We start from the raw sequence: 27,125 nt of genomic DNA, 5'->3' as shown, positions 1-27,125 counted from the left end.
CCCCGGGATCCGGAGCGCTTGGCGGCCCCGCGACAGACGTCAAAGACGTGAGTACACTGCAGTCGCTGGCTACCTGGAGAATACGTCGTGGTTTCTTGACTGTCATCTCGTACAGACTTTCTAGTTGATAGGTCGTTGTCTGAATGGAAACATAAGGGGACTTGGGCCTGTTTTCTTCGTTTTGCTCTTAACCTTCCTTCTATTGGCTTATGCTCGCTTCTCGGATACCGAAGCAGTATCGCAGAACAGTCTTAGAATACCGCGCCAAAGCCACGGCAAGCTCTACATCTGGTCCTCCAGTAAACATGCCTTGGTCTAGATGTTTCCCGTCTAACAAGGTTTTGAGTGCTGACATCTGTGTCACCCGCGTGGTAGGAGGTAGCTGAGAACGCCTGCAGGGAGGACTTGCAGATTCTCAGTCATTTTGGCCAATGACACCAATTCCACCAACCCATCAGAGCTCGCTCCCTCAGCTGCCAAGGAGAGATCATTCGAAATAAGGAAAATGTTGCCTCGGTGAGCCAATCACCACGCTGTCGGCCCAAGCCGGTCAGCATCCCTGCATGCACCCCGGGCCTTGGGCCGCCAGCCTTGCCCGGCTCCAACATTCATAGACTTCTATAAGGCGCAGAATCCCTCTTGTATTTCGCTTTCAAGGGCTGCGTCCGACTTTCAATGGTTAGGAGCCTTTCAAGGAGCCCCAGCCACCCGCCCCAATCGCAGCAACGGCGAATCAGACGAGCCGGGTCCCATCTCCGTCAAGCCACCCGCGTGTGTTGCAATCCGCAACCCGCTCAACAGCCCGACATGGCGCATCGGCTGACATGGAGGTGCCTCGTTCTGTTTTCGCTGGTGGCCTCGGCGCGCGCCGGCCCCCTGGATGATTTCACCAACAACCTCTTCTCCGACCTCGCGCCGTGAGTTTCCCACTTCCCACGCTCCGTCCGACCGTCCCGCTGACCCCGCCCGCAGCGTCCTGGCGCTCTTCGGCGAACGCGCGACGATGCAGTTCATGAGCCAGTCGCTGGGGTGGGCGGATTGCATCGCGCTGGCCATGGCCCCGCTGGGGATCATCACCATCATCGTGAGCGCGATCCGCGTGGGCGGGCCGATGCGGCTCAAGGCCGTCATCGGCCGCGCGACGGAGAACACCTCGGTCGCCGAGATGGAACTCATGTCCTCGACCTCGCGCGAGGTCTGCGAGTTGTACAACGGCGAGAGCATCGTGAGGTGTCCGGGGCTGGCTCCCGTGTGGGAGTACATCTGCCTGGTCCCCGCGGGCACGACGGCGTCAGATGGGAAGAAGGGCGGGAGAATCGAGTTCAAGACGCTGGAGCAAGCGATCAAGGACGGACTACTGTTACTAGAAGGTAGGGGTGCCCGACGTTTTTTTTTTTTGTATGTGGAGGCCATTCCGGGGCACTCGGAAGCGAGATGTTGACAGTTAGAAAAGGAGCCAAAGACCCGAAGCCCGAAAACCAAACGCAGGTCCCCAACACCACGCTCGCAGCTTCAGCAGCCGTGGTTGGCGATGAGGGCATTTCGTCGACTGTAAGCGCCACAGTCACGCAAAGCAACGTGAGGCGGATTCGCCCCTGGTTCCGTCGAGGCAAAGGTAAGCCTCCTGAAGGTGGCGGGACTTCCCATGTGTTGATGGCGTTTCGCTGATGGGACTTGAGCAACAGGTGACCCGCCGACATCGCCAGAGATCTCAATGGAGCAGGGAGATGTTTCTCAACCGCCCGCCAGCCTGCCCCCGGACAAGGCCGCTGTCCAGTCCCCAGCAGAGACTGGCGCGCCTTCTCGCGAGAGCTCCGAAGACGGACCTGCCGAGGAGGCTGCCCAGGCCCCTTCCATGGTCGTCATTCGAAATACTGGCCCCGAAGCACCCAACATCTCCCTGAACCTGTTGGAAAGCAGGAACCGCACGGGCATCAGGTTTGTCGCGGTCCTGGGGATCCTGCTGCAGTTGGCCGTCGTGGCGTTCTTCGGCATCATCACCTATCCCGCACACATACGGGGCGATTTCAAAAAGGAGGACAAGGCCGTCCCCAAACACGCCTTCCCGCTTGCCGTCAGCGGCACCGTGAGCTTGGTCGCGGGCCTCCTCCTGTGTGCCCATGTCGTCGAGGGAAGCACGCACGAGCAACGCTACAAACCCGGCGGGGACTATCGAATCCATGTTTACTGGCTGCAAAAGGCGCAGACTGTGAGCGACCAGGTGTTTGAGTCGTTTGCCACGTACCCGTCCTCGCCGCGCACTGTGATCCTTACGTCCCGCCGTGGAAAGCACTACGGAGAGGGGGCGAAAAACAAGACGCTGCACGTCGAGGTGGTCGTCGGTGTTTTCCTCGGCATTGTCGGGTTTGTGATCCAGTTCGTTGGCCTCAGAGCCATGAATGCGGCCGCGTCATTGGCGCAGCTCGGTGCTGTTGGCGTCATGACTATAGCAAGAGCGCTGGTTCGGCCCGGGTTCGGGTTCGCGGGCTCTTTCAAGAAGGCAAGGCTCATCTCCGGATTCGAGATCGATTGGTTGGCCTGGAAGCTGATCATGGAGGGACGCGACTCGGGAACAAACGGCTCATCCCAAACCCAAGACAAGGCCAAGCAGCCGAGGCCTCCTAGCGATGATCAAACAGAAACAGAAAAGAAGGGGCCCCGCTCGCTGAGACGATTTAATGGGGATTTGCAGGCTGGTCGACACAGTAGCCTTGGGACTTGGGCTGTTGTGACCGGCGGCAACTCCGAATACCATCCATTCGAGGCCGTCGAAGCTGGCCAGGGGCATGTTCGGTCTCAGTCACGACTGTTGGATGTGCGACGAGAGCTCTCCAAGCTCGCCAACTTCCAGAGAGAGACATCCAAGATAGCGCTGAACCTTGCAACAGCAATGGAGCAGACTTTGTCGGTTCTCTTTCCCGATGGCACTGGCAATGCAGGCTGTGATGACTTTGTGTGGAACATCGACACCCTTCATGATGGCTTGATTCCAACTCCAGGGTCCGATCCAACGATGGCGTTCCAGCTCAGATTAGCCTACAACGGGTCGTCTTGGAGAGTCATGGTGGACGACTTGGATGCTGCTTTATCGCTTTGGACCTACACTGTTAGGGGAGCAGACCAAGAGAATGAGCTCAACAAAGGTGCCGAAAGTTTAGACGTCAACTCCGAAAATGATAGTTGGCTCCGCAACAAGATTCATCCCGCCAGCCTGAGGATTCTCTGTCCGGCGAACAACGAGATGAGAGACCAGATGGTTCGGGACCTCACACTGTGGGCCCCAAAGGCCTTTCAGTCAGTGTTCAATATAACTGAATGCCGTCTTTCAGATGGAGATCCTTTCGGAATGTACCATGCGGTAAGAACGTTCCAGCAGAGCAGGGTGGTCGGATTCAACCCACAGAAACAGATCATCTCAGGGAATCAAGCTGGGGAGCGCGATTTCTGGACCATTAAGCGTTCTGTGCCAGGGCTCAGACCTGGCATGGCTGAGAAGGTACATTGGGCTATCGATACACAAGAGACCCTTGACCTCCTGTACGCGAAGGATCTTCTCTTCTCGTTCTTCTGCTCTGTCGCGAAGACGCTAAAAACTCCCGTGAGAGGCAAAACGGAGATTGAAACCGCCCTGACGAAAATCACATGGCGCAATGTGTTAAGAAAAGACACCCGTCTCTGTGTCTTGGGCAACGAACACTTGCGCGACCTCATCGACGTCCTCGTCAACCTTGAGCTTGGTCTTGAGCACGAAGTTGCCCTGAGCGTCATGGTGCCCCTGAGCTTCTGGGACAAACTGCCGCCGCCATATCCGCTTTTCCAATCTCTATGCGAGAGAAAGATCGAAGCCCGCAAAGCGCAAGATTGGGAGGCACTATACCTTGAAGTGTTTGACTTGTATGAGCTTCAGAATTCGAAGCCGGCGCAGCTTGGGAGAGGCTTCTTTCAGCACCTTTTCGTGTTTTCGGTGGAGCATGCTCAAGATGCCCAAGATGAACTTTGGTTAATGAACGTTGAAGGCAGGAACTCGGGTCGAGACTATGAGCACTTCCAAAAACATCGAACGTCACTGCTAAATTGTCTGGAGATTTTCAAGAGCAGCGACCTTTTTGACGATTTAGAAACCCTATACCGCCACTTAGATAGGGACACAGCCTTCCTGGATTATCTCAGGCGATTGCCATCTCTAATACCCAACGACCCAGAGCATTCAGTATGGAAGCCCGAGGGGCGGTTGAGTCACAGGTATCACGCGAACAAGCTTTTGGATTGGCGCTTGCGCAAGGACCCGCCAGACTTATCCAACCACTTCCCATCTTACTTTAACGTCACGGCTCTACATCGAGACGCGATGAGGTTGGATGGAAAGTCTAGCAAAGCCCTTCCCTGGATCAACCAGCCGGATATTTCCGGCTCGACGCCCCTCCATCATGCTGCTAGATCAAAAAGCAGGACGATGGTTGAACATCTTGTCAGCAATGGGGCGGACGTCGGGGCCAGAGACTTCCGCGGGTACACAGCACTTCACTACGCCTGCGGTTATGGCGATGACAACATCATCATTCCACTCACTAATAAAGGCGCAACATTCGATATCCAGGGCTCGAATGGCGCGACCCCGCTGCATGTGGCAGCAGGCGAAGGAAATGACGCGGTACTCTGGCACTTCAATAAAACAAGCGAGCCGGGCTATCGGGGGATAATCCACGGCCTTGAACACATCCCGTGGAAAGCCAAAGATTTTAACGGTCGACTAGCTGTACACTGGGCTGTGATAGGAGGACACTGGTTGGCCGTGGAGGAGTTATTTGGATATGTGAATGAAAGAGACAACTACGGCTGGACAGCACTACACTTGGCTGTTTTACACGACAAAGATGACATTGTTTTCAAGCTGTGTAACCGGCCTGTGGGGGGAAACGAGGTTCGCGTCGATATGGAGAAGCGAGATGAGAAAGGACGAACAGCTCTTCAGCTGGCCATCGAGAGAGGAAAGCCAAAGGCTGCCGAAATACTCAAACAGGCTAGCGCATTAGCCGGGAATACTAGCTCCTAAGCGGCGACTAAGAAGGAAGAAATTGATATACTCTGTAAAAGCCGTTTGCTCTTCTGGTACTATTATCCGGTTATCTATGTCAAGAAGAGCGTGCCCAGCCTATATGGGCAATGTGACAGTCCCGTCCGTAAGTGTACAAGCACTGGCGGATCTTTTGGTTTAACGGCCTATTGGGCAGGGGCGTCACTTCCAGCGCGCTCTACTATAGACATAGAAACCACAAGCAATAGCACAACGCTAATTGTGCAAATACACCCTCCGACTCGAGGACCTCTGCTATCAACGCCATCCTCGGCCACATGGCAATCACGAAAACATCGACGAGCTGTATCAACATTCGCTTAATAGCCGCAGAGTTTTGGATACTCCTGACGGCGCTACCAACCTCTCTCAACGGCTCGGAGCTACGGCTCGGAGCTCAGGCTCTGGAACCATAGGAAACGGCTAATCTCAACGTTAGCATGGATAATTTCAAGTGACTGTGACACCCTGGAAGCAACTTCTCGGTAGGTAGGTGATAAATTCATACTCAGTGCTGCGAACTTTGGCAAGGCGGAAGGCGTTCTAAACGTCATGTGTATTTCTGGTGATCTAGTGGCACACTATACATACAAGAACTGCCTAGATGCTAGATAGATTCGACATCTCCGCCGTAGTCCTTAACTCCGGCGCCTTTATGTTTGCTGAGACGAACCCACCCTTGGAGATTCCCATGGGAAAGAAACATGTTGACCAATTGTTCCGCAACATTAAAATTAATATTCCATCCCGGTGCAAGACGAGTCTTAAACTTGGTTCACTAAGAAAAGAGTGCAGTTGAACGCTGCTTTTGAGGACGAAGCCATCTCTGGCCAGAAATCCGGATGTGGAGCAGAAATTCCAAGGAGATTATGGCTACTAGACTTATATGTTGAAGGCCACATGGCTTAAAGCGGAAAGCAATAATTATAAGCAAATGTAAGGGGAAAGGTCAAATGAATGGTGGTTATGGGGAAAATAAAAAATAAAATAAAAGAAAGAAGAGAGATCCTAACTATTTAACTACTACTCTTGACATGGAATAACTTTGACTAATGTATAAAAACACAACTGCGTTTGAGAAAAACGAAGTATTTAAGTACATGGCAATCGTTAGCTAAGTAGTTACTGTTGGATTACTCAGCCAGAATACAGGGAGCTGGCCAGCAGCAGCAGCCGGCCGCGGCAGCGGAACCGGGAGATCCAACCTCCGGGCTGCCAATAGTGATATCTTCACTACTGCTGCTGCTGTCAACCTACCTACTCTTCTACAAAAACACAAGATATACAGAAGAATACAGTACCAGTTTGATCCTTTGATTACGTTCGATTACTCCCGTACGGGTAACCTGCGATTCCAACACTAACCTCTAATTAGACCATCCCCTTATTTCATGAAGAAAAGAAAGGCCAGATACATACAGGTGGACTAGCATGATTGCCAGTTCTGTCAAACAATGGGATGTAGAACCCCAAGTCTGTGTTGAGGGTGTTTATCCTGTGGTTATACCGGCTTCTGCAATTTGAGAGCGATACAGTTGGTAACGTATGGCTTTAGTGATGATTGTTTTGAGATTCCTTATCCGCATGATACAAAAGCCTGATTAGTCTCAGCTTACATCCAGGCCCTCAGCTCAATTGGATCAATTGATAACTATTGAGTCTGACTTTGATCTGACCATACCGTGTTGCACTTATTAGTTGCAGAAAGAACGCCCTGTAACCCCTCATTGTTTTCCATGACTGGCAGCCGCTGATATGGTTCGACAGCAATCTATGTAGCCTACTCTTCACTTTTGCGAGCGTGGATACATGAAGCTGCCCCCAAATACTGTGCGCACAACCTCTATATGGCAAGCAAAAGGAAGTTATCAGAGAGCTACAGAGCCGTCTATTTAAGTATTGCCTCCCTCACCAAGACGCCGAAGACATGGTGGCCAGAGTAGGCTTTTACGGGACTCCCCGAAATTGCCTGCCGGCTTGCCATGACAACAGGGAGCCCCCGAGACATCTTGGTGTGACGGTTGAATGCCACGCCAGCAATTCCGCTACTGCATAATAGGAAAGTGAATCCTCCAAACCCTTCCATGCCACTGATTGCCACATGATTTACCCGAAGTGGTACGATCACTGGGAGCAAGCTGCTGCAACGTATTTGCTACGATCAACACAATTGGCCAATGTGCAGCATAACTATATAACGCAAAACAGCCTCTGTTAGATTACCCAATTACCCAGCCAGAATACGGGCGGCAGGCGGTCAGCAGCAGGCAGCAGGCAGCAGGCGGCCGCGGCAGCGGAACCTGGAGATTCCCCTTCCGGCTACCAACGATATTTTCGCTGCTCCTGCTGCCAACCTTCTCACTTTCTTTTCCATCGATAAACAAAATAGAACCGCATTGCCAACTTGAATTTACTACGTTGATTTACCACCCGTACGGGTATCCTGTGATACCAATAGCCTCAGAACAGGAGATAATAATACATAGTTGTCATTATCGAATCATTTGCTTTGTGGCGCAGTTGGTTGTCCGCTTGTGACACCACCCGGTAAAACCCCTCGTATTATAACAATTTTGACACGACTTTAACTCTTGTTCGATTGGAGTTTTTACGTGGATAAATTGTGTTACAACATGTATTATATACCTGCAATGACCGAATTAGGCTACAGTCCACTTTTCCCCCGGCCCCTCAGTCCTATTGTGGCATAATGACAACATGATAAGCGAGCGGTGGATGTGCGGGTGAGTCTGGAGTGGCCGAGGTTCGGATATGTCTTAGTTGATTTAAACTTAAGAACATTTGGTTCAGTGGGGCTGTCTAGTGATTAAGTTTTCACAACGTTGCAATCTTACATTTACGCGAGCGCCATACCTCTTGAGAAACAAAGCCATTCAAGTTTTCATGGATATACTCTACTGAGTTGTGCAAACTGAGGGACCTTGGAACATTCTCTCGCGTAGTATCTGTGTCTTGTTCTAGACAGGACCCAAGTAGGCAAATCATCAGGAGGCTGTGCTCAAGTAAACCGTGGTCTCTATCCTGGCTTGCTTACCTTAATGTCCACCCGAGTGAGCTCCACCTCGTATACTGTGGTCAAAAGTTGCTCATCATCCTTCGCGCCCCCGTTCTAGTTCTCATTGCTCGTGATCTAGCGTGCGTCTTGGCTGACCTTCAGAGGAATCCCCCTGCTTAGCCGCCATCGTCATTATGGCACTAAGGCAGCATTACATCCGCAATGGGCAAGTTGTCAACTAGTTGCAAAATCATTTCGTCAGCTTAAGCGCCGCCTGTTGAAGGATGACTTCGATCTCCGAGTGACGATGAAGAATGATTGCCGAATCGAGTAAATCGAAGTATCTCAAGAAATGGCATGAGTGACAGATCTGCCTCGTCTGATCCGTGCGTTCTATTGCACCCATGACATGATCATAAGAGCTGACAATGGGCTATAAAGAGAGCACTCTTGCCGGCCTGTATCGAAACCTTTCACTCTCTACCTTCAATCAAAGCAACAAACTTTCAAGTCCTCAAACAACGCCAACTCCTCATTCTTTCAGAAACCCCAAGACTCCCAATCATCAACATGAAGATCACCACTGTTCTGACATCTCTTATCGCCCTCATGGCCGTCGGCATCGAAACAGCCTCAGCCACGTGCTTCCAGACGGGTGCGACTTACGAGAACAAAAACGACGCGAAGTACCACATTAAGAGAGCCTGCGAGGGATATGACGGCAAGGCCGGGGCTTTCCAGGGCTACTTCAAGCCCGGGGAGTACAAGTCTGCCTGTGTCACTATCTCCGGCACCCAGGTCATCAGAATGTCCGTTGGAAATCTGAACAAGAACACCGGGTTTGACCTGGCCGACAAGGACTGCACCCTGCGCCTCCAGAATGAGGTGAACAACTGCAACCGCGGCAGCGAGCACGACGTCAGTGGATGGCGATTCCGGTAAGCTTTTCGATGCAAATCAAGCATTTAATTTTAAAACTAACAAATCTGCCCAGCGTCGACCCGAACAACGAGCGCTGCTAAAGGACAGGCAGAGAACAACTTGGGGTACGGCGAATCAAACACGCGACGAGTCAAGAGGAATTAAGCGGTTGATCACCTACGCTGAGGCATCGTGCGAAGTTGTTGAAAGTTTACATACCTGCATTTTTACATTCGTTCTGCTTTTGTGGAGGGCTCTCGAAAGATCGGTCTCAAACGAGAGAAGCTATCATAATCACACACTTCGTGTCATGTAGCATGAATATCACACTATTTACCAACAAGTCTCACTGCTCTATGGACCATGCGTGCTGCAGCATTCCCCTATGTCTTTAACTAGACCCTCCAGACAGCCCTTGAACCTCACAGTTGTGATAATTCCAGTTAATATCGAAACTTCGTGGCTCATCTGGGGAGTTGCTTTATACCGACTCTGTCAAACCCGCAACTTGTGGTTGGAACCCTATGCCCTGCAGCCGCCACCAGTTGTCGTTATGTGACAGAGGCATGGAAAGCAGTTCGACTATAAGTAGCAGTGTCCATCATTTTCTATAATAGGTAAGATATCAAATCAGCGTCAGAATATTCTGATTGTTTGGAAGTCATCATTGCCGTCAAACTCCGTCCCTGGCCTCTTTAATTTGCGTGTTGGCCTGTCGAGGATTTCGATCTCTGTAGCCTCAGCGGTTACAGCTATCCCAATCCTCCTGAATTTGTTCCTGTCATCATCCAGGGCAACCAGCAACAAGTATGACACGTGTTCATTAGCTGTTCTCTGCTTCTGAGCGGGGATGTAGTAGAGTGTTTTTGCGTTGTTCTCATCGTCGAAGCTCTTTTGGCTAACATCCAAGTGCACAAGCGGACCGTTATCCCAGTCTTGTTTCTGAGAGTCTTTGACAATGATGCCATCCACCTTTAAGAAGAATTGCTGGAGTTGAAGGATCTGTTTGACAACCATCTCAAATGGTTTGACTTGGCCTCTGAGCTCGAGATATCCACCCTTCACAAGACCTGTTGTGTCACCTGATACATGTTCTAGATGGACGCTAACCACATCGATAAGTAAATCAGCATCGTTTGGCGTTCCGGCAATGACTTTCTCGTCTACCGAGGCCCACGAGAAAGATGGAGCTCTGTAGGTTGCTGGGCGTGTGGAGGGCGATCCGTCAATCTGAATTTGATTATCAACCTTCCACAGCAAGCTGCTTGCCAGGTATTTTCGCCACATTCCCACAACATACGTGTCGTTGATCTGCGTCGCAAAACGCTTCGCAACGCCTGATAGAGCGATCAGCTTATCAGCACTCCTGGTAAGACGGGTGTCTGAGTATTCCTCTACAACCGAATTCCAGACTCGATAGTAGAACATGGGATCAGTGGAACTCTCCTCTTGCCTGGAAAAGCCTGTACTACGCGTGCTTGGGTCGAGTCTCTTAAAGTTCGCAGGGGTGCCATTGCGCAACGACCTGGGAAGCGACTCGGGATAGCACTCGGCGGCTGCATGCTCCCTGCATTCCCAAAATAGTTGGTCTTTGGCGAAATGCAAAACGCGAGGGGCAAGCAGGCGTTCCTGCAAGACCCATCCCCGTTTGTTGAGGGGACATTGGCCGATACCATTGTCCCAAAAGTTCAAGTCCACAATGCTGCAATCCATGTAGTCGTTGTCCGTTGAAAGTCCAAGGCCCTCCACACATATGCTCACATCGCCTGTATGGCTTACCCACGGATCTCTTTCAAAGAAGAGACCTTTAGAGCTATCCTGGGCTCCTGCTGCGGATATATTGCAATAAGAATGCGAGTAAACTTTGTGCATCTGTCCTGCCTCCACCAGCCAGTCGGAGAGGTCATCCCGATCTTGTAAGATGCAGAGGGAGTCAATCCAAAGGAATCGGACGCCGAGTCGTCTGGTTACTTGAATGGCCCCTCGGAAAGTGTTCGGAAGTCTGTCCAGCTTCACACCTTTCTTGAATTCGTCATACGTGGCCTTCTTGAGTTGAAGAAACTGCGCGGAACCCCAGCAGTGACTCAATGTCGTGTATCGCTCATCGGGACCAATTTGGTGTTCGGAAGTAACCACGATGCGGAACACGTCTGGGTTCGAGTTGGGGGCAGCTAGGTCGAGTAGACGGGTGGGGTGCCACGACCCAGCCTTCGTTTCCACGTTGCAAGCAAGGTGGCCGTAGGTGCAATCTTGAATCCATGTTATGGCTTTACTCCATGACTCGTCAGATTCTGTGTTGGTACTGGAGAATGTAGTCATCTTCTCCAAATCTTTGTCTTGTGCACTCAAATATTAGAGGACGTCGTGATTACGGCAGTGGTCGCGCAGCGTGAACTAACCAAGCCCTCTCAGCACCATATATGTACCGGATGTGTCCTTCAGGGAAGGTATTTCGTCGCGAAAATCCGACTCAAAGGTCACAGAGACCAACAGGTCCATTCCGGCAGATTCCACCTCCTCTTCTCGGCCGATATTGACGATGGCGCATATCGTAACAAGGCCTGTGAAGTCGTGGAGCGTCTGCCCCGGCAGCCTAGCAGTTTTGGCTGCGTCGTGCCGAGAGGTCCACTGGAGATCAAAATCTCTCAGTTTGGACTGGTTTTCTTCGTCAATCTGGGACCAGAATGGGTAGCATACTTCACAAGCATTGCGGGCAGACGACTCAAGGCTACCGACCGATCCGTGATGTGCAAGCAAGATATGCGGATCTATGGCATCGCGATCGTTGCGTACCCAACCTTTGCGCCAGTGAATCGCACCGATACAAACCTGGCATAGCATTATGAGATGCCCTGGGTGTTTCTGTGGAAGGATATGTGCGTCAGATCGTAGTCCAAGACCATGAGTGCAGGGATACTGAGCGAGCGGGGTTACCATGTTGTAATTAGTATTCATTGGGAGCTTTAGTAGCATTTGAGGAACCAATAGAGTCGTCTCAAAGCAGCTTAACTACTATGCAGCTACCGGTACCTCCCTTACATGGGGGTTCAAGCCTCTTGGACTGCATTTGAGTCTAATCAAATCGCAATGAAATTGATCTGAATGATAACTGTAACGAGGATTTTCGATAACAAGTCGCGCACCACCTGTGCAATAAGTATAACCTGCCACCGGCTTACAACCTGAACTTCGAGGAACCCATTCAAAGCGAATCAAGCATCTATTCTGAGATTTTTAAATCGAAAATACTGAACACGTTATTTCTCGATGATATGCATGAGAGATGTACCCAAGCCTCAAAATAATGCTCATACGCCGATAGCCTTGAAACTCGCCACGACACTGTCCAGAGTACACGAACAGATCATGGCAGTAGTTGAATCATCGCCGTTACAAGAGAAGAATAATCTAGGGCACTATGTCCCAAGCTAAGAATTGCATCCTTGGCGAATACAGATACATGCACAGCATTTCTGATGAAAAGATGTGCCTCTCCAACGCGAGTCCAACACTCCTTTAGACAGCACCTGGACAAGCAAACCATGCCGTGTGGGTCCAAGCAGTCCGTATAGAGAGTGTAAAAATTAATATAGCCTCATGACATAAAAGAAAAGAAAAAAGGAAAAAAGAAGAGTCAGGAGCCTACTTCAAATGGTGCCCGAGCACATTAATGATGTCGGTCTAATTCAGTGGGCGGTAGCATTTGTCTCCGTATCTGTAATGAACATGTTGGTGAAACTCAAGGCTAATTTAACTAATTCACCATGAATAGACTTATGGCCGTCTGCGTCGTCATATCATGTGGATGATTCGGTCTGGCTGGCTATATTCTCTAAAAGTTGTAGAAGTGCACCAAATTCTCAGGTCACCTCGAATGCTTGATTTGCCACTGGCTTGAGGCGTATTGTATACTCCACAATTCTGACTTTTAGAGTAACGGCGCTAATGGTTTCAGCCTTCCAAAAGACAAGTTAGCACAGGCAACGAGTAGGGCGACACTGTATCCCACCGGCTACCGTACGGCTTCCGACTTAAATAAACATTTCTTGTGAAATGAGGCGGACCAAAATACTGCTGATGCTAACGGCTGCGTTTAGGACTCAAATGCCGCTGATGATGATGGCTGGGTTCTCTAGGGTAGCTAAAACCCTTCGAAGGCCTTTTGGATTCTAGGCCTAAAAGGATGCATAGGTGTAAGTGCGATACTCAACAGCTAAAATTTACAGGCTTCGAAATGCCGCTGTGCAAGTGGTGGAGGGACGGTGCAGGCGATTTGGAGGCAGATGGCACACCTGCAAGAGAGACAAGCATACAGGAGATATTTGGACCGGCGACATACTTATTCATGCTACTCTATGTCTTCAATATTCGCTACAAATAAGAAACGCTACGGCTTCGTATTTGGTTAGCCACCTTATTTTAGTGGCTGTCGTGAATGTTCAGTTTCTGATGTTTCCGGGTCCAATTTGGACGCTTACAGAGCTGTTTCTTTTCATGCCAAGATTACAGAATGAAATTGGGAGGCGGTCAGGCATGAGCAGTAGACCAGAGTAGGTCCCGGAGAACTCTGACTCAAATCGGCCGGCCAAAGACCGCAACAATGGATACCGGTAGGGCTTTCATGATGTTTAATATGGATGGCTGCCAAAAATGAGTTTTTAGGTTCTTTCACATCCCTGTGATAGTTCACGAACCGCTCAACCGGTTACTATCGGACGATATGCCTCAACTTCCACTTCTGGACAACTAACGCTAGGTTTAAATCTAACACAAGATTATTGGAACTGGGGCAGTGTATACGCTCCGTATATGTCATGCTCCAATAAAAGCACCTGGGAGCCGCTTTTACGATCTGGAACACTCCCAAACACCAAGTTGCGGAGTTGCCGAGGCTGTGCGCCTGGTTGCAACGCTGCAATTCAATCATAACTTAGAAGCATGCTGCTGTGTAGCCAAACGTACTGCGTGATTGAAAGTTTCTATTACGGCTGAAACTGAATGTAATTAGTATTCGCCGCACTTTTGAACTTGTACTTACGTACAGGATGGAGTTGGGTAAATAGCCTCTGCAATAGCTATGATGGGGATGTAAAGTGGTCCAGAGTTACAGGCTGGTTAGGCAGCTTCCGTAAGGTCCACAAAAGCCTCTTTCATTTGCGTCTTGGCGATATGTTCAGACTCTATCCACACCATGGTTACATACGGGATCATCCGAACGTGAGTCGCGTATAGTCGATGCCAAGCTGCTAACTCACCGCAAAGCCACAAGCCTGACTAGCAGCCGATACTGTATTGTTAATCTAATATAGCTTTTAATGTAGAAGATAGTCTAAACTCTGATTCAGTATAGCTCTGCAATGAGTGTCAGCTTGAGCACCTGGATGAATATTTTGTAAATTCGTATGCTTTGCTTAATCTTGTGGGTCACTTGACAGTAAAGATCACAGAACATCTGTAGATGGAAAAGGTATAAGAACTCTCTATTGTTCCCACAACATTCTAATTCCATCATCACTCTCATTATCATCACATTCGCTTTCACGTTCTCTATACACACTCATTTTATCTCCACTTTCAGTTGCATATCCAACATTCATCTTTTCGAACTCAACCAAAAAAACTTTCAAGATGCTTTTCAAGAATATTCTTACTGCCAGCGTCATTGGTTTCGCATCATTCGGCATGTCCAGCCCCGTCGACATTGCTGAGGTGAGCTTTAGAGGCTATCCAAACCTATTTCTACCGAGAAAGTCCACTAATCCATTCAGCGAGGCGTCGTTGTTTCTAGCGACACCGGATCAGTCGACGTTGGTCAGGTCATCACGGCCGTCAAGAGAGATGTCATGTGAGCTGATAAACCCCTTAAACTATTCTTCAATTGTAGGCAAGTGAACTAACATCTTTACAGCGCTCGTCAAGATATCAACATGCCAAAGCCTGGAGGACCGGTCCCCAAAATTGGTAACACAGGCTCTGCTGCCACTGCTATCTTGAAAATCGTCAGCCAAGTCAACAACTTGATCGCCAAGATGATTGAAGGCGATCTTGCCGTTCGTCTACCCTAGTCCCCGAACACCGCCACATTGCTAATGATCCATCAGAAACGCAGAACCTTCACCCAACGCACAGTCGCGGAGGTCTCCCAACAGCACCCTGGCCTCAGTGTCGTGGTTTGCAATGTGGGATACGTTGTTACTGGAGCCCCGGCCCTACTTGTTACAAGCGTCAGCTACAATGCCAAGCTTGGATCGAACGTCAGGTATTCAATCTCCCCTCGCACAAACATAACCTAAGTGTGTGGGGTATATTAACATTTGTCAGCTTCGATGTTGTTGTGTTTGGAAGAGGTTCTACTTTCACCCGCCGCGGCGATGGTGGCTTCGAAAACGTAAGTCTTCCAATAAGTTTCTGTCCCTGACATCTTTGTTCCTACTAACAATAATACAGTGGGCATACAGGGTTCCTGGCTGCCAGGCTAACGGCGCTGTTCTTACTTGTTAAAAGACATGCCAGATGTTCATCCACCTGTCATGAATACACGAGATGTACAGATGGGGCCCGCAACTCGCTTGTAAGAACACTTAACAGTTATCGATTTGTTGTTTTTTAGGGATGTAGTAGACTGGATTTTAGAGAACGAGAGATTTATGTAAAGAAAAAAGGGGGGGTGGCCTAGACTGTGTAGAAACCCTGATGCCTTGAATAGGTAGCTGAGAAATATTGGCCAGTTTCCCTAATCATTTACCACCCAATTTCTATTTTTTGAATGCGATGAAAACTCTAATTCTCGAAATACTGTATAGCTCGGCCATAAATGCCTATCTTGTCCTTCAAAAAGAGGTGGATAACGCGACTCAGATACTTCAGCGCAGACACGCATGAACGCAAGCGCCCCCGATGCTGCCTGGGCTGGTGATTGCTGAAGACGAAGAACTGGGGGGCGGGCGAGGGCATATTTGACCAGACCCTGGCGGTTGTCAGGAAAGGGTGTGGGCATGTGCGGCTGGCCAGCGTGTCGTTCAACGGGGCGGGGCGGGGCTTGGTACTTGTCATGGTTGGCGTATTGTGGTCTGGACCAAGACGAAGAGGGGGTGATCGATTGCGGGCGGGAGCTGGGAAGGGGCAAACCCTGTCCAGAGATGTGGCCGGGTAACTCACTTTTGCTTCTATGAGGCGGTGGGTGCCCAAGGAGAACGGATGCAACGATGAGGCCGTGAGGCAACGGGAGACGGCAGGTGAAGAGAGCAGGCGACTACGGAGCGAAAGAGCGTGGTTGCGAGACACACGGTACGGAATGGGGTCCGATTAGCCAGTCAAAGATAGATAGAGAAGATTGCCAATCGGCGTCTTCCCAAAGGGCCGCCCTTGTGATTGGCTGCTGATTTGGCTCCAGCATGCTGACTCCTCCCCCGTCCTCCATTTCCCTCATGAACCTGCTGTTTCTCTTTTTTTGTTTTTCTTTTCTTCTTCTTGCTCCGATTCTTCATATCCTCCCTCCTTCTTCCAGACTATTGCCGATGCAGATACGGATATGGCCTGGCGTATCTGCAGCCCCGTGGAGAGGTGCTAACAGATACGCAGTGCCAGAACGACGCATTGGGCATGCCCCTCTCCTTGAAAGTCTGACCTCCGTCTCTCGCTCACCGTTCTTGACTCCGTTCTGTCGGGTTTGAGCGAAAGGGCCAGCAACCCGAGAGGCCTACGTCGCCGACTTTTCAACACCAGCAGTCTCGGGAGTTTGTTATATGCGCTTAGAGCCTGATTATCTCGCCCCTTTTTTCAGCTTCAAGATGCATCCAGCCTCCTTCTGCTTCACTTACACCGTATCTTTGATTGCCATGTTGGATTCCCGCTCTTCCTCCATCCAAGGATCGGAACACCAAGTCAGGCCAGACCACTCCAGCGTTGACAACCTTTCTCACCTAGACATGCCATAACATGAACTACTACTATGGGGCGAGTTCAAACCTCCATTTCTTTCACTTGACCAAAATTGACGCACTTTCACGCCAAGTTACCAACACTTTTGCAAAAACAAGTGGGTGCATGTGTATATATCTAAAAACAAGCACAGCAATTTACATCGTTTGAGTGAAGACGGTCCGCAGAGCCGAAAGAGGCTGCTCCGTTTGCTCCAGTTGGCAATATGCCAAGCCGCGAGAGAGGCGGGGAAACGGCGTTGCAGTGTCCCGTGGGAACATTGGTGGCGTGGGCTGCTGGCGTTTCTTTCCACGTCCAATGAAGCAGACCTGGCCCCTGCCAAGAAACTCGAGTGTCTTCTTCTTTATTTCTTGTGTTGTCTTATCTGTTGCGGAACTTTGGAAGCGCCCGTGGCCTGCTTCTCGCAGCGGAAGATTCGACATAAAGTCATGGTATAACGCTTCATATTACTGCCGACGGACTGCCCTTCACATGGCGCTCTTAGCCTCGCACTCTTTGGCCTAAGCATGATTGTTGGAAAGGCCCTATTTTACGCTGGCACTCTGGTTTGTTAACGTACCGCAGGGCGCCTTTTCTGACAAGGGGCCTCCTTAAGGCGAAGCAAGACATACTTTCAATCTTCCAGCACACAGAGGGCGCTTGTGCAGACTTGCGGTTCATCCGATTGGAAATTGGAAGCTGATGGCTGAGGCGGGTCTGTGTAACGTGAATCACTGTCAAATGTTGGAACGCCTCGGCCGCGGGTTGCCGGAGAAGTAGCTTTTGATGACGGCAAAGTACGCCCGCAAGCGAGACCCCGTTGAGGATGCATTTTGTGACATACGACGCACGTGGCCTATCATAAGGCATCTACTAGCACTGCCTAGAGTGAAATTGCAAATCTGTCACGCGCAATAAGTACCATGCATTTGACCATCTCGTCCATTTGAGAAGGGCGACCAAAACAGCTTTCGCAAACCTCGCTCTTCTCGTGCTAGTGTATTTAATCGGCAGGGGAAACGGCGTCGCTGTTTCCAGGATGCGTCTCCTTACACCGTAAAAAGTTGTATTTGGCAAGCTGGTGACAAAAAGTGATACAAAGAATCAGACTCCCTTGCCCACGGCCTTGACAACAGTACCAGCGACTTCGTCAATATTCATACTGTTTCTGATTGAAGAAGACACTCCTACTTAATAAAACTCGATCTTAATATTTCCGAATATTAGAAGCAAGAGTTCAGGTTCCCGTAGAGGTATTTCTAAGTGAAGCAGGGGACGAGCGGCAATTGATGTGGTTTGTGTATCTTAAGGATGACAATACCCCCCTTTCATAACGAACAAGTCTGGGGCTGGCGCGGGAGATTCCCGCACTCCCTTCCAGGGCAAACCAATGTGTCTTGCTCACTGACTGCAGAACACTAGAAAGAAGACCTCTGAGAATACCGGGCCATGATTAGTCTGCCTTATCCATTTTCAGGGGTCAGTATCTGCCTTGCTGACCCATACATTCTCGCCACAGGCTGTCACCGCACCATTTCGTCACGCATTATGTCAGTGATATAGTGGCCTAATTCTCTACTGAATATGTTATGCGTCTTAAGATCAGAACGAGTGACTTGGAGACCCTGTTATTTTTTCCATAGTAATCCCAATATATCACATAACCAGTTAGTATTACAAGGGTTAACGACACACCTGCAAATGGTGTTGCCGGCTACCGATCTGTATCCGTGCTGTCCGTCTAGTGGATCGCAACTACGGGGGCGCCATAATTTGTCAAAATTGGGGCAAATGCCAGCGATCTAGTGAGATTATCTGATGCCATGGTGTCTGGACGAGGCGTAGTCGAATTCCAACCTCTATCTTGTCAGTATTCCGCGAATGATATTCTTTCCTACAAGTCTTTGATCTTGCTGGAGGCACGTTGTAGAGCCGACGACAACATTATTGGTCTGTCAGCACTGGCTAAGGCGAGTATCGTCCCATCTTTCGGGCGCTCGCTGTTGTTTCCATGCCGTCAGCGACTGGGGGTTTGCACGAATGAGAAGCCTATTGCGAAATCGGAGGGTTTCCCGAATTCTTGGGTCTACATTGACAGGCCAGATGACTGCATGAACCTGGAAGCCTTCTCGAAGTTGACCAATCGGTCTGCGGTTAACCGGTCTCTCTGCAGGCTCAAGCTCCACTGTCTCGTGGCGGAGTCCCAGGCGGCTAGAAAATTGATGGTCGGGCCTTCTTGCAAAAGGGACCATTGTACCCATCCAACTGTCGGCCTTCAAGAAAAGCTTTGTGGAGGAGCGCGGCAGACAATAAGCATGGCAGGGGGGGTGTCGTTCTTGGCATGGATGGTGTTCGGCTTGGCGGATGCGGCTGAGACAAGATGAACTTGAGTAACCTCCCACTTGTCACCTCCCGCGTTCACAATTTGCACATATCCAGCGCCCTTGGGACTTGCGGCGGTTTTGGCTGGGGACTGGCATATCAGCGGACAGCGGTTGAACACTTGATCTGACGGTTGTCGATTACATGCCCCCACTTTCGAACGGTGCTTGCTTCAGGTCTAGCGGCGAGCCGGACTTGATTCCAGATTGGGACCATGCTTTGGAAAGTGGAATAACTTCTGCAAAGAGATATCCAATAAGACCATGGACATCTGTCTCATTGTAAATGTTGGTAGGAACCTGACAGCCCATTCCGCGTCATCCCTAGCTGGTCGGGCAGAGTCTGGGGCACAAGGGCCGAGACAGTCTTGGCTGGCTTCGGGTAAAGCTGTGTTCGGGTAGGCTGGCTTCGGGTAAGCCTTCATGACGACCACGCTGCGCCGCTATTAGTAGGCACAAACATCAATGAAATCTCTGAGTGTCACTACTGCACCAAACCCATAGAGAACTCTGCTTACTTGCTGACATCACGCCCGCATAAGTAAGTGGGCGGTGAAGTTGAGCATCTGGCTAACCACTCATGTGGGTGAACAATTGGCTTCTGGCCGTTTAAAAATGTGCGGAATTTCCAGATGGGCACGACTACTTGAGTTCTTTGGCTTATAAATACTCAAGCCGAGAGCTTCTTCTTCCTGTGAGCTGTATGTCAAAAGACAACTCCTCCATTCACATCATATTCACAACCTTGCTTCTTCGTACGCCTCCCTTCAGACTAAGAATTGCACATTGGAACATGATGGTCAACTTAATCTCCCTCACGCTTCCGCTGGCCTTTGCAACCATTGCGGTGGCACGGGTGTGCCAGAACCTCACGGTCGAAGTCTCGATCACGTCGAAGAACGGCGTCTATAACATCTCGGTCCCCGAGACCAACGTCGATGTCACAAACATCATGATCGGCCTCGCGACTCAGTCAAAGGACCTTTCAGCAGATTACTTCGTCGGCGTAAGAAAACCAATTATACCAGAACCTTCTCCCGCACAGCCCCCCAGCCCCCAACGCCCAAAAGAACTAACATTGGCCACTCCCTCTATAGTACGCCAACGTCAGCGGCACCTACCAGCTTGCATCAACATATTGTGAACCAGATTCAGGCCCTGGCCGTGTGCTCCAGATCCTTACCCACGGCGTTGGCTTTGACCGCAGTTACTGGGACTTCCCAGCCAACGGCTATAACTACAGCTATGTGGCCCCTGTTGTTGACGACCACGGCTACTCGACCTTCTCCTGGGACCGCGTCGGCATTGCTGAGTCGACACGTGGCGACCCTATCAACGAAATCCAGGGCTGGCTTGAGGTCGCTGCCCTCAAGGCACTGACGGACAAGCTGCGCGCTGGCACCATCCCAGAGGTTGGCTCTACGTTTGACAAGATTGTCCACGTCGGTCACTCGCTTGGGTCGATCCACACGTACGCGCTAACAGCAGCATACCCAGACGTCTCAGATGGAATTATCCTGACAGGCTTTGCGCCAAACGTAACCTTTATTACAGCCCTTTTGCTTGGCGGCGCCTTTGTCCAGGCTAGCGACTACGCCAAGGGGTATTTCGCGCTTTCGTACGAGGGCGCTATGCAAATCTGCTTCTTTGCGCCAGGGAACTTTGACCCAGCTATCCTGACGTCGGCGTACGAAAGCAGCAAACCGTTAACGGTCGGCGAGCTGTTCACCATCGGAGGGGAAATCGGGCAACTCAGTGCGTTTGCGAAGCCCGCATTCGTTATCGCCGGTGGTAAGTGTGAAGAAGAGGAAACTCCTCACGGGAGATGTCCCTGGCTAATGGCAATTCTGCCTTGTTAGAAAGAGACCTCATATTCTGCGGGGGTGATTGCTATGCAACTGGCATTCCTGAGCTGCCCTCGCTCCCAGCAGCGTTTGGCTTTCTCCTCCAGGGAGCGACCCCCTTCGAGGCCGCCGTAGTTAATGACACGGCCCATGGCATGACTCTTGTACGTCGGTCCCGACCCCCGTCCCCCGACTCCGTTCAACGATTGCTGACCGTTGGCTTTTCCAGGGCTACTCCCATGTCGAAGTGACTAGCAAGATCCAAGAGTTTCTCGGCGAGAACGGCTTGGCCAGTAAGGCTTCTTGTTCTTGAACATTCGTCACTTTTGCAGCACAGATATAGGGGTCTTTTGTAATACTGAGCAAACATGGATAGTGTTGAGGATAAAGAAGAGGGGAACGAGGAAAATCCCATATAAACAGGGTTGGGAATAGGATTTCCTGTAAATAATTAGTGATTTATGCATTGAATTGTGCACTAAATGCTTTATCTAATCTCAAACCACTCTCTCTCTCTTCAATTGACATTGTTTGCAAGTCAATAACCCAAGCTTCATAGTCAAAGAACCTATGAGATGAAGGTTCTTGAAACGGCGGCGCTCACCTGCGCGCTCCTGGGCTCGGCGGCACGGGCTGCGGCCTATACCGAAGCGCTCATCAGCTTACACAAGACGCTCGTCGAGGGCGACTCAACCACCAAGTCGGAAGCACTCGAGACGCAGGCGCTCAAGACGTACCTAGAAACCAACTTCCCGTCGAGCTCCAGACCGTCGAGCTCCAGACCGTCGAGGGAGACTGACAGAACGTCTACGCGTACCCCGGCAACAGCCGCAAGGCTTGTGTGCTCCTCACCTCGCACATCGACACGGTGCCGCCTTACATCCCGTACTCCCGCAACGGCGACGAGATCTGGGGCCGCGACACATCGGACGCGAAGGATACCCAAGCTCGACTCATCTCTGTGGCCACACCGTCACTCCATCTAAAAGCCTAACATCGCGGCATGTCTTCGAGGAAATGATGACAAGGATTTGAAGGTAAGTAGGAGTTTGACATCACGCATGGAGACCCCTCGACATACGTAGAATATGCTCGTGTAAAGGCATGTGGACATTGTTCTACAACAAGCATTTTCACTCCCCAATTACGTCCGGCTGCTTCATTTCATCGCCGATGCTATAATTTCTTCACTGCTTCTTTTGATTTCATCCAATGCAGCGGCTGTTTCACCGGTAGTTAATCCGTATATCCATTCTTTTACTGGTTCCGCCAACTCTGCCGTCCACCCCCACATTCCTCTTATTAGTTCTGTTTGGGCACCGCACCGTGGCCAGTGGCTTGATGAGAAAGGGCAAGCTCGTCTTCTACAAAAGACATCGATCTCACTCCATCGCTAAACTTGCATAGAGACAGCATTGCTTTTCGTATGCTCCGACAAAGTAATTGGTCTTTGGCATCTTGCGAGACTAACAAATGAAAGTCAGCAAATGAGAAAGATAATGCAGGACCATGGAGAAGACTTACACTGTGAATCGAGCTCGCCATGACGAGTTTCGAATAGCAATTTCCAAATCTTCAGACCGCATTGGATGCGTTCCTTCAGACGCTGTGCATGTATTCGTAGGCGCTTTTTTCCTAGTGGGTTGATGATCTCGAGAAGCTGAAGCCAAGACTCGGGAGGCAATCGAAACCATGGCTTCTCTGTCAGTAATCTAGCCGCAATATCCGATTGATCGAGTGTTAAGCGAGGCGCTTTCAACATGCTGCGCAAAGCTTCGTGATGGATATGGAACCGACTTTTGTGCTGTCTGTTGTCATCCAGTGTTAGCAATTGCCCTTGAGAAGGCTAAGAATCCCACGTACATCAAGTCAGAGGGCATATAAAATTTAGTGCGGCACGTTTCCGGAGCCTCCCACCCAAATTCTACATAATACATGCAAATCAAGAATGCGCGTTCTCTAAGCTCCTCAAGTTCTCCAGGTTCTTCGTTTGCCTCGTCTTCTAGGCTTTCCTTAACCAAGGATCTGTCGAGGCGATTGCTGATGGGACCTTGCCCACCCTCCGCGCCGGTGGATTCGGTGCATGGCGGCTTACGGCTCCGTGTGGGACCGAAAGACCCGGTTGCAGTCTGGGCCGATTGTGGTTGAGTTGGTAAAGAAGTGGCATAACTTGTGGCGAGAAAGGCGGAGGATTCGCTGTGGGGACTCCATATCCACGTATATTCGCGTGAAATATCACTAAGAGGGTGTGCGAATGGAGTCTGGGCCTTTGGCGGATGGTTCCCTAAAGTGCTGCTCGCGACGCGCAAAGCGCTGGGCCGCCCCTTTGGGGAGCTGAAGCACGCGGCAGTGCCAGCATTGGAAGCATTCCCCTGATATTCGGTCGCATTTCGTAGAATTTGCTTTATATCAGGTCTTCGTCTAGCTTCCGAGTTTTCCCCCGTGATAAGGAAACTCGCAAAAGGTTCAATTGAGGAAACGAAATCATCGGGGGGAGCCGACTAGGAGAACAAGGTTAGTATTCGTTCGCGCTGGTGGATAGGACTTCGTCCCGAAAGAAAAGCAACACAGCTGTGGGTGCTCGAGGCACCCCTGTGTAGGTCAACCGAAGATATGGAGTTGTGATGATTTATAGTACAACAAGCGTTCGAATGGAGCGTGGAGAATTAAGAGATACGACCAAAGGAAAGCCCGCGGCCGTCTCCGGACGTTCAAGGCGTCGTCCTAGGCGCCCGGGAGGCACCCATCAAACTCACCATCCTTTTGTTGCCGAATCCATGGTCCCAATGGGCCATGATGCAGATGCGAACATCGACAGCAAGGTTCGCCAAAAGACTGCAATAACGGGTGTATAAGACAAGATAAATGCGAGTGGAATCCTGCCCCCTGACGGGTGAACTGCTGGGGGGTGTCACACCTCTGGGCTGCTCTTCTTGGCAGGCATCTCTTTTCTCCACGACCACAAGCTTGCTTTGCCACTCTGTCAGATACTCTATTTCAGCTCGGAATCCTTATCGCGCAAACTTCTACCAATTGAGGAGTCCCATCAAGCCCGTCAACGCCCTCCCAAGCTGGTCGTGGAGATGCTATACTGGTGTCCACAAACTATACCCAAAAAGGACGCCCGGCGTCACTGGCAGGGCTCGGCGCGGTACCAGAAGTACTGAAGAATGTTGCTGCGAACAAGTCTCATATCTTCGCCATTCTTCGCCGTCATTGTTATTCTCCTGGACTTATATGCACCGCCCCCGTCTACCACGATGTCGGGGGGGGGGGGGGGCTTAAGGTTTGGCTCGGGTTCGCGACTCTGCTCTCGGCTTTCTAGGTCTTAATCCTCCTCCCACGCCGCCACAGGCCAGCTGTCTCTCCTTCTTCAGCCCCAGGATGTTCTTGGATAACGGGATATCCCCAAATGTTTGGCCAACGGCACGTAGCAGTGCTCGAGAAGTTCTCGTCATACGCCTCAAGACACCGTGGTTCAACGTTCGTGAGTATAGTTCGGTGGCCATCATTCAAGCGAGCCTCGAGCACTTCGCCAGACCGTAGGAGTGCGACCTTTGAGAGGATCCCGGCTTCTTTACATAGAGTCTCGAGTCCAAGGTCTCAATCTCAGATCTCACAGCTGTGAAGATGCCATCAAGCCTCGGGAGACCCGTTCCAATACGGTCTCCTACACCCAATGGATGCACGCCTACGCCCTCTTTCCACCCCTCATCCGAGTGCAGTATCTCATTCTTATCATGGTGACGTACTTTCATTGTGTAGAACACGTTATTGCCAGCATTGCCGTTATCTGATAGGCCGGCCATAGGTTCATGAAGTGGCTACGCTCGTGTCTGCGCTAGCCAAACCATTGATCCCTTTCTCCACGACTATGTTGAAACGCCTACAAACCCACCCCCCGTGGACGTTCTTCTACGCAAATGGGTAGAAACGGTGGCGAGGTGCGCTCCTAACGCAGGGTTGGCATGCTACATAAGTATTCACTCCCCTCTCTCTCTCCTGACCGGGACAGCAGGCAATTCTTGCACCCATCAAGCCAGCAAACTACTGAGCTCGATAACTAATACCAAAATATACCGAAATATACCATAATGGCGGTCCAGTCATGCCTTGTTCTCATCGAAGCCTCTCGGGCAACCAGACCGAGTGGCTACACCATCGGTGTTCCCGACGATCGAAACGCCTAAGTTCTCGTGGAGAACATCAGGCGTACGCTCACGGAGAACACCAGCAAGACCAGGAGCTTTTTCAACTCCTACATCCTTTTCCAGAAGCCGACCGTTTCGATTGCCACCCTGCGATCTGTAAGCTTCTCTCCTCAACGCGCCTCCGGCCTTTTGGGTTTCAACCTAACAGAAAGTCTCAACCCAGATTGAGGTTCATGATCTCGCGGCGCTTCCTACTTGTAAAGCGTTGGTTCAGAATGCCGCACTCGACGAAGCGCTCACCGAGGCAGTAAGAGACCCAGACTTGCCAGACAGGACCTTCTACACCCACATGTTCGCTCTCTATGAAGACGTTTTCGTGGAGATCGAATATCACCACGATCTCATTGTTCTGCCCCGGCAGGCCTTGCTGATCCGACACCAGATGTCGCCAAGAGTCAAGGGGATCCTAGGCGGGGTGACGTCGGTAATTGGAGGCTTGATTGCCATGGCTGTCAAGCTTGGGGGAGGCAACTGAGAGCTATGTATTGCCTCGAGGAAGCTCTTAGGTGTGGGTGGGACAAATATTGTACGGTTTCGGACTTTGAATTGAGTTTATTACTAAATGCTATATTGCACGGAGTGAAAAAGAAGTCAGCTGAAAGCAACAGATAGGTCATGTTGAACAAAGCAGGATGATCTCCCCAGACCGAAAAGAGGATGTCCTCCTGATGTTCTTGGGCAGCAAAAAACATACAACACCAGGTATTCGCTGGTCGTCACCGACCCAACTACTAATCCGGCCCTCACTGGCTTATCTATGGGAGAGCGGACGGGATCCCGAGTTCTCCAGTGGGTATGGTCGTATGTGGTTGTAGATGCACATATTGATGCTTAAGATGGGCAGGGCGGTTGCCGGACTGGGTTGGGCCTGGTCCTGGTCCAACATTGGGAGCACGTAGATTCAGACCGAATAAAAAACTCTGTCTTACTCCAGTTTTGGGTGGCTTTGCCAGTCAAATAGATAGCATTTAAGAAGAGAAGCGAAAGAACGTCGCCTGCCCTTGGCCAGGGCCGTGGATCTTTGATGCTCAGCTCACTGCGATTGGCTTCACTTCATAGTGCGGCCGTTTGACTTGGCCGGTAAATACTCTAGCGCACCACCAAAGTACCTAGTAGCTAGGGCGCCTTATAACCTGATTTGTCCGCCCCGCCCATTTTGCCGGGGCCATGGGACTGGGAACCCCTGCGAGGCGCCGAAGGACAACTTAATTCCAACGTTGTAACAAACGAATGCTAGCTAGGCATGCTACACAATGCATAGACACCCATCTCTTTCCCACCACCAGGCGTGCAAATATATCAACGGATAATCGCCCTAATAACTTGCCTGCTTCCTATCATGAGGATTTTACACCACGAGGTTCTCAGACATCCAAGTTCTAGCATACCGCAGTTGCCAGTCCGCAAGGTGTTGTTCAAGATGTGTTCCGACTCATCGGGGACTGTAATGATGCCCGGGGTAAAAGCATCAGCGTCCGCTACTTGAAGCGCCACAAGAATGATGATCGGCTAATCCAAGTTACGTGTGCTATCATGGGCCTTGAGTCTAAATCAGCAAGTGACTTTACCGAACACGTCAACAACTCCGGGCAACAAGTCTGGGAGATTATTTTCATCTTTCCAATCGTCCTTGATCAGCGTCATGAGGGAACTTTGTCGGGCTTCTGTAGCGCCCCGACCCAACCCAGGAAGCCAAACATGTAAATGCCTTGACAGCGAGCTCGCCCACTGTAAAGACTTACAAGTTTTGGGAGGAAT

The 27,125-nt window shown here is 50.6% G+C and overlaps 6 protein-coding genes across 6 annotated transcripts; 5 read left to right on the top strand and 1 right to left on the bottom strand.

The window, feature by feature from the left end:
* Positions 1 to 807: 807 nt before the first annotated feature.
* EsH8_II_000201 (ankyrin repeat domain-containing protein) lies at positions 808 to 5,490 on the top strand (the record flags this gene model as incomplete). The annotated part of the gene is made up of 5 exons (XM_083263499.1): positions 808 to 917; positions 973 to 1,385; positions 1,454 to 1,615; positions 1,686 to 4,651; positions 5,284 to 5,490. The coding sequence occupies 5 exons, from the start codon at positions 808 to 810 to the stop codon at positions 5,488 to 5,490; spliced, it is 3,858 nt and encodes a 1,285-aa protein (XP_083120821.1).
* A 3,170-nt stretch (positions 5,491 to 8,660) lies between these two features.
* Positions 8,661 to 9,112, top strand: EsH8_II_000200 (uncharacterized protein; the record flags this gene model as incomplete). Its single annotated transcript, XM_083263498.1, has 2 exons — positions 8,661 to 9,028; positions 9,085 to 9,112. 2 exons carry the CDS (start codon positions 8,661 to 8,663, stop codon positions 9,110 to 9,112), a joined length of 396 nt encoding a protein of 131 aa, XP_083120820.1.
* Positions 9,113 to 9,647: 535 nt separating this feature from the next.
* EsH8_II_000199 (HET domain-containing protein) lies at positions 9,648 to 11,852 on the bottom strand (the record flags this gene model as incomplete). Its single annotated transcript, XM_083263497.1, has 2 exons — positions 9,648 to 11,347; positions 11,411 to 11,852. 2 exons carry the CDS (start codon positions 11,850 to 11,852, stop codon positions 9,648 to 9,650), a joined length of 2,142 nt encoding a protein of 713 aa, XP_083120819.1.
* Positions 11,853 to 14,639: 2,787 nt separating this feature from the next.
* EsH8_II_000198 (uncharacterized protein) lies at positions 14,640 to 15,076 on the top strand (the record flags this gene model as incomplete). Its single annotated transcript, XM_083263496.1, has 3 exons — positions 14,640 to 14,720; positions 14,780 to 14,856; positions 14,920 to 15,076. 3 exons carry the CDS (start codon positions 14,640 to 14,642, stop codon positions 15,074 to 15,076), a joined length of 315 nt encoding a protein of 104 aa, XP_083120818.1.
* Positions 15,077 to 20,105: 5,029 nt separating this feature from the next.
* EsH8_II_000197 (alpha/beta hydrolase) lies at positions 20,106 to 21,469 on the top strand (the record flags this gene model as incomplete). Its single annotated transcript, XM_083263495.1, has 4 exons — positions 20,106 to 20,318; positions 20,410 to 21,103; positions 21,172 to 21,320; positions 21,386 to 21,469. 4 exons carry the CDS (start codon positions 20,106 to 20,108, stop codon positions 21,467 to 21,469), a joined length of 1,140 nt encoding a protein of 379 aa, XP_083120817.1.
* Positions 21,470 to 21,731: 262 nt separating this feature from the next.
* Positions 21,732 to 22,150, top strand: EsH8_II_000196 (uncharacterized protein; the record flags this gene model as incomplete). The annotated part of the gene is made up of 2 exons (XM_083263494.1): positions 21,732 to 21,925; positions 21,985 to 22,150. 2 exons carry the CDS (start codon positions 21,732 to 21,734, stop codon positions 22,148 to 22,150), a joined length of 360 nt encoding a protein of 119 aa, XP_083120816.1.
* Positions 22,151 to 27,125: the final 4,975 nt, after the last annotated feature.

The sequence above is a fragment of the Colletotrichum jinshuiense genome, chromosome 2 (assembly GCF_051148585.1).
Source record: "Colletotrichum jinshuiense chromosome 2, complete sequence".
NCBI lineage: Eukaryota > Fungi > Ascomycota > Sordariomycetes > Glomerellales > Glomerellaceae > Colletotrichum > Colletotrichum jinshuiense.
The sequence above is the reverse complement of the archived record's forward strand: the minus strand, read 5'-3'. Positions and strand labels throughout refer to the sequence as shown.